The following is a 10,000-nucleotide window of genomic DNA, read 5'->3' on the forward strand; positions in this document are numbered from 1 at the left end:
TCCCCGGCTGACGGCCCCAAGTCTAGACTGCAGCTCGGGTCAGAGACAGAAGGAGGATGTCAGGGAGAGGACCATCAGGATGTCTTGGGGTGACAGGGTGCAGGGGAGAGGGGGAGGGGTGCTCTGAGTGAGGACCCTCCCCAAGTCCGGGGAAAGGATGTGTCAGAATGGGGCCAGAGACAGACGTGATACAGAACAGCGCGTACGCAGAGGGAGAGGGACCCAGAGATCGAAAGAATCGAACCAGACTCCGCAGAGGAGAACTGAGCAACAGAACGTGAAACAGAGAGAGAGAGAGAGGGAGCGAGAAGGACAGAGAGAGGGAGAGAGGGAGAGAGAGAGAGAGATAGGGAGTGAGAGAGAGAGCCAGAGGGAGAGAGACAGAGAGTGAAAGACAGAGAGAGAAAGAGGGAGGGAGAGACAGAGAGTGAGAGACAGAGAGAGGGAGTGAGAGAGACAGGGAGATAGAGACAGGGAGAGAGAGAGAGACAGAGACCCAGAGAGACAGAGAGAGAGACAGAGAGAGAGAGAGAGAGACAGAGAAAGAGAGAGACAGAGAGAGAGAGAGAGACAGAGAGAGGGAGAAAAGGAGAGAGTGACAGAGAGAGAGAGACAGAGAAAGAGAGAGACAGAGAGACAGAGAGAGGGAGAAAAGGAGAGAGAGACAGAGAGAGAGAGACAGAGAAAGAGAGAGACAGAGAGACAGAGAGAGGGAGAAAAGGAGAGAGAGACAGAGAGAGGGAGAAAAGGAGAGAGAGACAGAGAGAGAGAGACAGAGAAAGAGAGAGACAGAGAGACAGAGAGAGGGAGAAAAGGAGAGAGAGACAGAGAGAGAGAGACAGAGAAAGAGAGAGACAGAGAGACAGAGAGAGGGAGAAAAGGAGAGAGAGACAGAGAGAGGGAGAAAAGGAGAGAGAGACAGAGAGAGGGAGTGTCAGAGAGAGAGAGAGACAGAGAGTTAGAGAGGGAGAGACAGAGAGTTAGAGAGGGAGAGAGCGTTTGGAGGCAGAATGTAAAACTAAAAATTACCGTTAAAGTCAAACTGGTGAATGTCTTGAATGGATTGATGCAGAAAGTAGAGGCTGCCCAGGGCCTGCGGGGAGTAACAGGAACAGAGTTAGACATGGGCAGCTGGGTGACCTGTTACATTCAATCCTTCCCCTGGAGAAGGGGCTGTACTGACAGAATGAAGGCAAGCTCCCAGAGACAAGCTCCAGCTTGACTCCAGTATTGGCTGAATGGCTTCTAGAAAGTAACCTTTCCCTGCTGCCCCTCCTGACCCCCGAGCAGTGCTGGAAAGTGGTTCAAGGCCTGGAAATGGCCCTCCTTGCCTGCATTCTCCCCCGTTCCTCCCGGGGACTGGACCCCAGCTGTGTCTGTGTGTGTGTGTGTGTGTGTGGCACACTGAGCCACAAGACCGAGTCCAACTTCACAGACTGAGGCTGGGGGCAGTACCCAGGGAGTGCTGCACTGTGACACAGCCCCTATTCTCGCTTCCCCCTCCAACCCCAAACACTGCCTCCCTGTCTCTGTGATCACTCCTCTTTTGGATTAAGATGGCAAGGGAGAGAGAGAGAGAGAGAGAGTGACACTGAGTGAGAGACAGTGAGTGTGAGAGAGAGAGAGGGAGACTCTCTCTCTGTCTCTGTCTATCTCCCTCTCTTTCTCTCTGTCTCTCTTTCTGTCTCTGTCTCTCTGTCTCTCTCTTTCGCTCTCTCTGTCTCCCTCTCTCTCTGTCTCCCTCTCTCTCTGTCTCTCTCTTTTGCTCTCTCTGTCTCCCTCTCTCTCTCTCCGTCTCTCTGTCTCTGTCTCTCTCTCTGTCTCTCTCTCTGTCCCTCTCTTTCTCGCTCTCTCTCTCTCTCTGTCTCTCTCTTTCTCCTCCTCTCTCTGTCTCAGTCACTCTCTGTCTCTCCCTCTTTCAATCTCTCTCTCCCTCGCTCTCTCTCCCTTTCTCTCTCCCTCTCCCTCTCTCTCTCTGTCTCCCTCTCTTTCTGTCTCTCTGTCTCTCTCTTTCTCCTCCTCTCTCTGTCTCTGTCTCTGTCTCTCCCTCTCTCTCCCTCTCTCCCTCGCTCTGTCTCTGTCTCTCCCTCTCTCTCCCTCTCTCCCTCGCTCTCTCTCTGTCTCTCCCTCTGTCTCTCTCTTTCTCCTCCTCTCTCTGTCTCTGTCACTCCCTCTCTCTCTCCCTCTCTCCCTCTGTCACTCTCTGTCTTTCCCCCTCTCTCTCTCCCTCTCTCCCTCTCTCCCTCGCTCTGTCTCTGTCTCTCCCTCTCTCTCCCTCTCTCCCTCGCTCTCCCTCTGTCTCTCTCTGTCTCTCTCTTTCTCCTCCTCTCTCTGTCTCTGTCACTCTCTGTCTCTCCCTCTCTCAATCTCTCTCTCCCCATCTCTTTCTCTCACGCTCTCTCTCTCTCTCACTGTCTCTCCAGATAACTAGCACTGCTGCCACACAGCGCCAGGGACCCGGGTTCGATTCCCAGCTTGGGTCACTGTCTGTGCGGAGTCTGCACATTCTCCCCGTGTCTGCGTGGGTTTCCTCCGGGTGCTCCAGTTTCCTCCCACAGTCCGAAAGACGTGCTGGTTAGGTGTTAAATTCTCCCTCAGTGTACCCGAACAGGAGTGTGGCGACTAGGGGATTTTCACAGTAACTTCATTGCAGTGTTAATGTAAGACACTACTTGTGACACGAATAAACTGTAAACTTAAACTTAAACGCGTTCAAAAGCACAAGCACGAATTTAATAAAAGCTCGACTGGCTTAGCGAGAAATAATTATACCAAATCCCATTCTTACTGTGGGGAAGGGGGAGTGAGGGGAATCTCAGTGAGTGAAGGAAAGCAGGCTCCGATCTCCAGAGTTAATGAGGAATAAATCCAAAATTCACACCAGGCCTCAGAATGAGAGCGATATTCCGCAAGGCCGCCCCATCGATCACCCTCCCCAACTCCCCCACACACCCGGGGCTGTCTCTCCTCTTGTAGGAATGGGTTCTCAATGGTAGGATCGATCGCGTTAATCTCCCCCTTCACTTATTAACAGGACAGGCCGTGTGGTGACGGGAGGGCCTTGGGGACAGGAGAGTTCCTTGTTTAGCCCCGGCGATGGACTAAATCCACCTCCACCCCCCCATCTCCTACACGCTGTTGAATAGGCTGCTCTCTTTCAGCCACTCCCCGCCACCCCCCAGTCATTGCCGGGATCTCTTGGATCTCTGACACGCTCCCCCCCACTCCTCCACCACCCCCGACAACTCGAACCCACACGTCGCTATCCCCATCTTTCGCCCCTGAGATGTCAAACTGAGGCCTCCAACTCGCAGTGGGTGTAAGATCCTAGGACATGGGGCCACTGCCCCCCCACCTCCTCCCCACCCCGTATCCCAAGCTCCTCTCCATCCCTCGCTCCCCGCTCCCCCCCCCAACGCCCGGGAAGCAGGCTCGTCCTCTGGCTGTGGGATCTTGCTATGCGCCCATTGGCTGCTCAGGGAGTTCCACCGAGACACACACACACACACGCTTTTACATGCAGTGGGAACCATGAACGATGACGGGAGAGGCTCCAACTTTTTTTTTACTAGTCCCAAGTAGGCTGACATTAACACTGCAGTGAAGTTACTTTCCATCTCGCCGTCCGACCAGGGATCTCTCCCGCTCTCTCCGACGGCTGCAGCCGTGCGTTGGGGGGGGGATTCGGCCCTCTGCCATTTTGTCCCTGTGATCAGCGCCTGGTCGCCAGGTGGGCTTGAAGCTTGGCTCGCAGAGGGAGGGTCGCTACCCCTCGCGCCACAAGGTCTCCTTGGTGCCGCAGGTCTCCCAGGGCGTTTCTGCATTCGCTGGGTGACGTACCCCTACCCAGCATGCACCGGGGCACAAGGCGGCCATGATGGCTTCTCACAGATGGCAACCAGCGATTCAACTACAACAGAGAGACTGGCCAATCAGCCTTCAAGTATGACTGCTGAGTAAACTGACACCGTTTCATTCCTTTCCCGCTCCCCCCCCCACCCCTCGCCCCCAGATTTTACCAAGCGTTCGATTGGAGTGATTCGTCACGAGGTGACGGGCTCACTTGTAATATTGTCCACCTCACTTTTCCCCCCAACTCACCACCCACTCTCTCTCTCTCTCTCTCTCTCTCTCTCTTCCCCCCCCACCCAAGCACCCATCCCACCTCGGGTGGGGTTGATGTTCCGATTGGTCTCCCTGGGTAACGTTTGCCAAATTAGCCAATCAACGGCTAAGGGGTTGAATTAGCCAATCACCAGCTCCGGGGAGCCAATAGATCCATTCTTCCCCGCCGCCTCCCACAACCAATCAGAAGACTTTTCACTTTATAAGACCAAAGGATATAGGAGCAGAATTAGGCCATTCGGCCCATCGAGTCTGGTCCGCCATTCGATCGCGGCTGATAGGTTTCTCAATCCTATTCTCCCGCCTTTTCCCCGTAACCTTTGACCCCCTTACCAATCAAGAACCTATCTATCTCTGTCTTAAATACACTCAGTGACCCGGCCTCCTCTGTGACAAAGAGTTCCACAGATTCACCAAACCCTGAAGAAATCCCTCCTCATCTCAGTTCTAAAGGGTCGTCCCTTCACTCTGAGGCTGTGCCCTCGGATCCGAGTCTCTCCGACTAATGGAAACATCTCCCCCACGTCCACTCTATCCAGGCCTCGCAGTATTCTGTAAGTTTCAATGAGCTTCCCCCTCATCCTTCTAAACTCCAACGAGTACAGACCCAGAGTCCTCAAACGCTCCTCATACGACAAGCTCTTCATTCCAGGGATCATTCTTGTGAACCTCCTCTGGACCCTTTCCAAGGCCAGCACATCCTTCCTTAGGTACGGGGCCCAAAACTGCTCACAATATTCCAAATGGGGCCTTATACAGCCTCAGAAGTACATCCCTGCTCTTGTATTCTAGCCCTCTCGACATGAATGCTAACATTGCATTTGCCTTCCTAACTGCCGACTGAACCTGCACGTTAACCTTAAGAGAATCTTGAACAATGACTCCCAAATCCTTTTGTGTTTCTGATTTCCTAAGCATTTTCCCATTTAGAAAATAGTCTGTGCCTCCATTCCTCCTTCCAAAGTGCAGAACCTCACACTTTTCCACATTATATTCCATCTGCCAATTCTTTGCCCACTCTCCGAACCTGTCCAAGTCCTTCTGCAAACCCCCTGCTTCCTCAATACTACCTGTCTCTCTACATATCTTCGTCAAGGGGAGGTCATGTCTGACAAATCTGCTAGAGTTCTTTGAGGAGGTAACAAGGAAGTTAGATAAAGGAGAACCAGTGGATGTGATATATTTAGATTTCCAGAAGGCCTTTGACAAGGTGCCGAATAGGAGACTGTTAAATAAGTTAAGAACCCATGGTGTTAAGGGTAAGATCCTGGCAGGGATAGAGGATTGGCTGACTGGCAGAAGGCAGAGAGTGGGGATAAAGGGGTCTCTCTCTGGATGGCAGCCGGTGACTAGTGGTGTGCCTCAGAGATCGGTGCTGGGACCACAACTTTTCACAATATACATTAACGATTTGGAGGAAGGAACTGAAGGCACTGTTGCTAAGTTTGCAGATGATACAAAGATATGTAGAGGGGCAGGTAGTATTGAGGAAGCAGGGGGGCTGCAGAAGGACTTGGACAGGTTAGGAGAGTGGGCAGAGAAGTGGCAGATGGAATACAAGTGGGAAAGTGTGAGGTTATGCACTTTGGAAGGAGGAATGGAGGCATAGACTATTTTCTAAATGGGGAAATGCTTAGGAAATCAGAAACACAAAGGGACTTGGGAGTCATTGTTCAAGATTCTCTTAAGGTTAACGCGCAGGTTCAGTCAGCAGTTAGGAAGGCAAACGCAATGTTAGCATTCATGTCGAGAGGGCTAGAATACAAGAGCAGGGATGTACTTCTGAGGCTGTATAAGGTTCTGGTCAGACTCCATTTGGATTATTGTGAGCAGTTTTGGGCCCCGTATCTAAGGAAGGATGTGCGGGCTTTGGAAAGGGTTCAGAGGAGGTTCACAAGAATGATCCCTGGAATGAAGAGCTTGTCGTATGAGGAATGGTTGAGGACTCTGGGTCTGTACTCTTTGGAGTTTAGAAGGATGAGGGGGGATCTTATTGAAACTTACAGGATACTGCGAGGCCTGGATAGAGTGGACATGGAGAGGTTGTTTCGACACGTAGGAAAAACTAGAACCAGAGGGCACAACCTCAGAGTAAAGGGACGATCCTTTAAAACAGAGATGAGGAGGAATTTCTTCAGCCAGAGAGTGGTGAATCTGTGGAACTCTTTGCCGCAGAAGGCTGTGGAGGCCGGGTCATTGAGTGTCTTTAAGACAGAGATAGATAGGTTCTTGATTAATAAGGGGATTAGGGGTTATGGGGAAAAGGCAGGAGAATGGGGATGAGAAAAATATCAGCCATGATTGAATGGCAGAGCAGACTCGATGGGCCGAGTGGCCTAATTCTGCTCCTATGTCTTATGGTATCATCCGCAAATTTCGCAACCACGCCCTCAGTTCCAGATCATGAATGTACATAGTGAGAAGTTGTGGTCCCAACACTGACCACTGTGGAACACCACTTGTCATTGGTGGCACAGTGGTTAGCACTGCTGCCTCACAGCGCCAGGGACCTGGGTTCGATTCCTGGCTTGGGTCACTGTGTGGAGTTTGCACATTCTCCCCGTGTCTGCGTGGGTTTCGTCCGGGTGCTCTGGATTCTTCCCACAGTCCAAAAGATGTGCGGTTTAGGTGGATTGGCCGTGCTAAATTGACCCTTAGTGTCAGGGGGAGTAGCTAGGGTAAGTGCATGGGGTTATGGGGATAGTGCCTGGGTGGGGGTGCAGGCTCGATGGGCCGAATGGCCTCCTTCTGCACTGTAGGGATTCTATGATTCTATGGTTGCCATCCTGAAAAGGGCCCCCTTTCCCCACTCTCTGCCTTCTGTCTGCCAGCCAATCTTCTATCCACGCCAGTACCTCGCCTCCAACACCATTGGCTCTTAGCTTGTTTATCAGCCTCCTGTAAGGCATCTTGTCAAAAGCAGTCATGGCTGTCTTGAAGTTTGGAAATTAGGAATTCTTGCCTTTGTCTGAAGCCCCGTCCCCCACGCCCCGAGCTTACTCACAGTGAAGTGGTCAGGAGCAGTGAAATCCTGGTCCATATAAACCCGCACCCGGTTGTACTCTCTCATCTCGTGGCTGGAAAGAATGTCGCTGTGGAGGAGAAACATAGAAATGGGTCAGATTGGAAATAAAGGCGAGGGCAGGAGGGGAGGCAAGGCTTGGGGCCTACAACTGAGGCCTTCAGGCTCAAGGCCCAGGCAAAGCCGAAGGCCCCACACCAAAAGGGGCCACTAAACTCAAATGGCTAGCGTAAGGTGCGAACTCTCTCCGATTCCCAGGCTAGGGAAGTGTTTGCAGAGGATTGAAAGTGCTAGGCTCCAGATTTCTGCTCATCGCCATGGCAACACTAGGCCTCAAAGTGCATGCTGGGAGCCCTGAGCCAGTCTGGCAGTCACTGCCAACCGCAGGACGGGAATATGTGATCCCACATGAGTGTTAGGGGATCTCGGGACACGTGATAGTGTTTGACCAGCAAATAATAACTCCTGGAAGCAGATAATCTGAGCAATGTGGCAAAATTTTCAAAACGTGCAACTTGGAAATGTGCGGCATTTCCTCAGTACTGACCCTCTGACAGTGCGGCGCTCCCTCAGTACTGACCCTCTGACAGTGCGGCACTCCCTCAGTACTGACCCTCTGACAGTGCGGCGCTCCCTCAGTACTGACCCTCTGACAGTGCGGCACTCCCTCAGTACTGACCCTCTGACAGTGCGGCACTCCCTCATAGAACATAGAACATAGAACATTACAGCGCAGAACAGGCCCTTCGGCCCACGATGTTGCACCGACCAGTTAAAAAAAAAAACTGTGACCCTCCAACCTAAACCAATTTCTTTTCGTCCATGAACCTATCTACGGATCTCTTAAACGCCCCCAAACTAGGCGCATTTACTACTGATGCTGGCAGGGCATTCCAATCCCTCACCACCCTCTGGGTAAAGAACCTACCCCTGACATCGGTTCTATAACTACCCCCCCTCAATTTAAAGCCATGCCCCCTCGTGCTGGATTTCTCCATCAGAGGAAAAAGGCTATCACTATCCACCCTATCTAAACCTCTAATCATCTTATATGTTTCAATAAGATCCCCTCTTAGCCGCCGCCTTTCCAGCGAAAACAATCCCAAATCCCTCAGCCTCTCCTCATAGGATCTCCCCTCCATACCAGGCAACATCCTGGTAAACCTCCTCTGCACCCTCTCCAAAGCCTCCACATCCTTCCTGTAATGTGGGGACCAGAACTGCACACAGTACTCCAAGTGCGGCCGCACCAGAGTTGTGTACAGTTGCAACATAACGCTACGACTCCTAAATTCAATCCCCCTACCAATAAACGCCAAGACACCATATGCCTTCTTAACAACCTTATCTACTTGATTCCCAACTTTCAGGGATCTATGCACACATACACCTAGATCCCTCTGCTCCTCCACACTATTCAAAGTCCTCCCGTTAGCCCTATACTCAACACATCTGTTATTCCTACCAAAGTGAATTACCTCACACTTCTCCGCATTAAACTCCATCCGCCACCTCTCGGCCCAACTTTGCAACCTGTCTAAGTCTTCCTGCAAACTACGACACCCTTCCTCACTGTCTACCACACCACCGACTTTGGTGTCATCAGCAAATTTGCTAATCCACCCAACTATACCCTCATCCAGATCATTAATAAATATTACAAACAGCAGTGGCCCCAAAACAGATCCCTGAGGTACACCACTTGTAACCGCACTCCATGATGAATATTTACTATCAACCACCACCCTCTGTTTCCTATCCGCTAGCCAATTCCTGATCCAATTTCCTAGATCACCCCCAATCCCATACATCTGCATTTTCTGCAGAAGCCTACCATGGTGAACCTTATCAAACGCCTTACTAAAATCCATATATACCACGTCCACTGCCTTGCCCCCATCCACCTCCTTGGTCACTTTCTCAAAAAACTCAATAAGGTTAGTAAGGCACGACCTACCTGCCACAAAACCATGCTGACTATCACCTATCAATTCATTACTCTCCAAATAACTATAAATCCTATCCCTTATAATTTTTTCCAACATCTTGCCGACAACAGAAGTGAGACTCACCGGTCTATAATTCCCGGGGAAGTCTCTGTTCCCCTTCTTAAACAATGGGACAACATTCGCTAACCTCCAATCTTCTGGTACTATACCAGAGGCCAACGACGACCTGAAGATCAGAGCCAGAGGCTCTGCAATCACTTCTCTTGCCTCCCAGAGAATCCTTGGATAAATCCCATCCGGACCAGGGGATTTATCTATTTTCAGACCCTCCAGAATATCCTGCACATCCTCCTTATCAACTGTAATACTGTCTATTCTACTCCCTTGCAACCCAGTGTCCTCCTCAGCTATATTCATGTCCCCTTGCGTGAACACCGAAGAGAAATATTGGTTCAATGCTTCACCAATCTCCTCCGGTTCCACACATAACTTCCCTCTGCCATCTATAATTGGCCCTAAACTTGCCCTAACCAACCTTCTGTTCTTGACATACCTATAGAACGCCTTAGGATTCTCTTTAACCCTATCCGCCAAAGTCTTCTCATGTCCCCTTTTAGCCCTTCTAAGCTCGCTCTTCAACTCCCTCTTAGCCAATCTAAAGCTTTCTAGTGCACTACCCGAGTGCTCACGTCTCATCCGAACATAAGCCTCCTTTTTCTTTTTAACCAACAAAGAAACTTTTTTGGTGCACCACGGTTCCCTAGCCCTACCAATTCCTCCTTGCCTGACAGGGACATACCTATCACAGACTCGCAGTAGCTGCTCCTTGAAAAAACTCCACATGTCGGACGTTCCCAGTCCCTGTAATCTCCTAGTCCAACCTATGTTTCCTAATTCTCTCCTA

At 51.0% G+C, this 10,000-nt stretch overlaps 2 protein-coding genes across 3 annotated transcripts in view; both read right to left on the bottom strand.

Annotated features, from left to right (window-relative positions):
- dock5 (dedicator of cytokinesis 5) overlaps positions 1 to 10,000 on the bottom strand; it is a 293,002-nt gene that overhangs the window by 233,833 nt on the left and 49,169 nt on the right. The window lies entirely within an intron of this gene.
- LOC144510054 (inositol polyphosphate-5-phosphatase A-like) overlaps positions 1 to 10,000 on the bottom strand; it is a 59,792-nt gene that overhangs the window by 35,988 nt on the left and 13,804 nt on the right. For both annotated transcript variants that reach the window (XM_078239278.1, XM_078239279.1), the window contains exons 4-5: positions 7,130 to 7,217; positions 1,030 to 1,093 (exon numbers count right to left, since the gene is read on the bottom strand). In XM_078239278.1, coding sequence (XP_078095404.1) covers positions 1,030 to 1,093; positions 7,130 to 7,217 — 152 coding nt within the window. The remainder of the gene's footprint in view (positions 1 to 1,029; positions 1,094 to 7,129; positions 7,218 to 10,000) is intronic.

The sequence above is a fragment of the Mustelus asterias genome, chromosome 22 (genome assembly GCF_964213995.1).
Source record: "Mustelus asterias chromosome 22, sMusAst1.hap1.1, whole genome shotgun sequence".
NCBI lineage: Eukaryota > Metazoa > Chordata > Chondrichthyes > Carcharhiniformes > Triakidae > Mustelus > Mustelus asterias.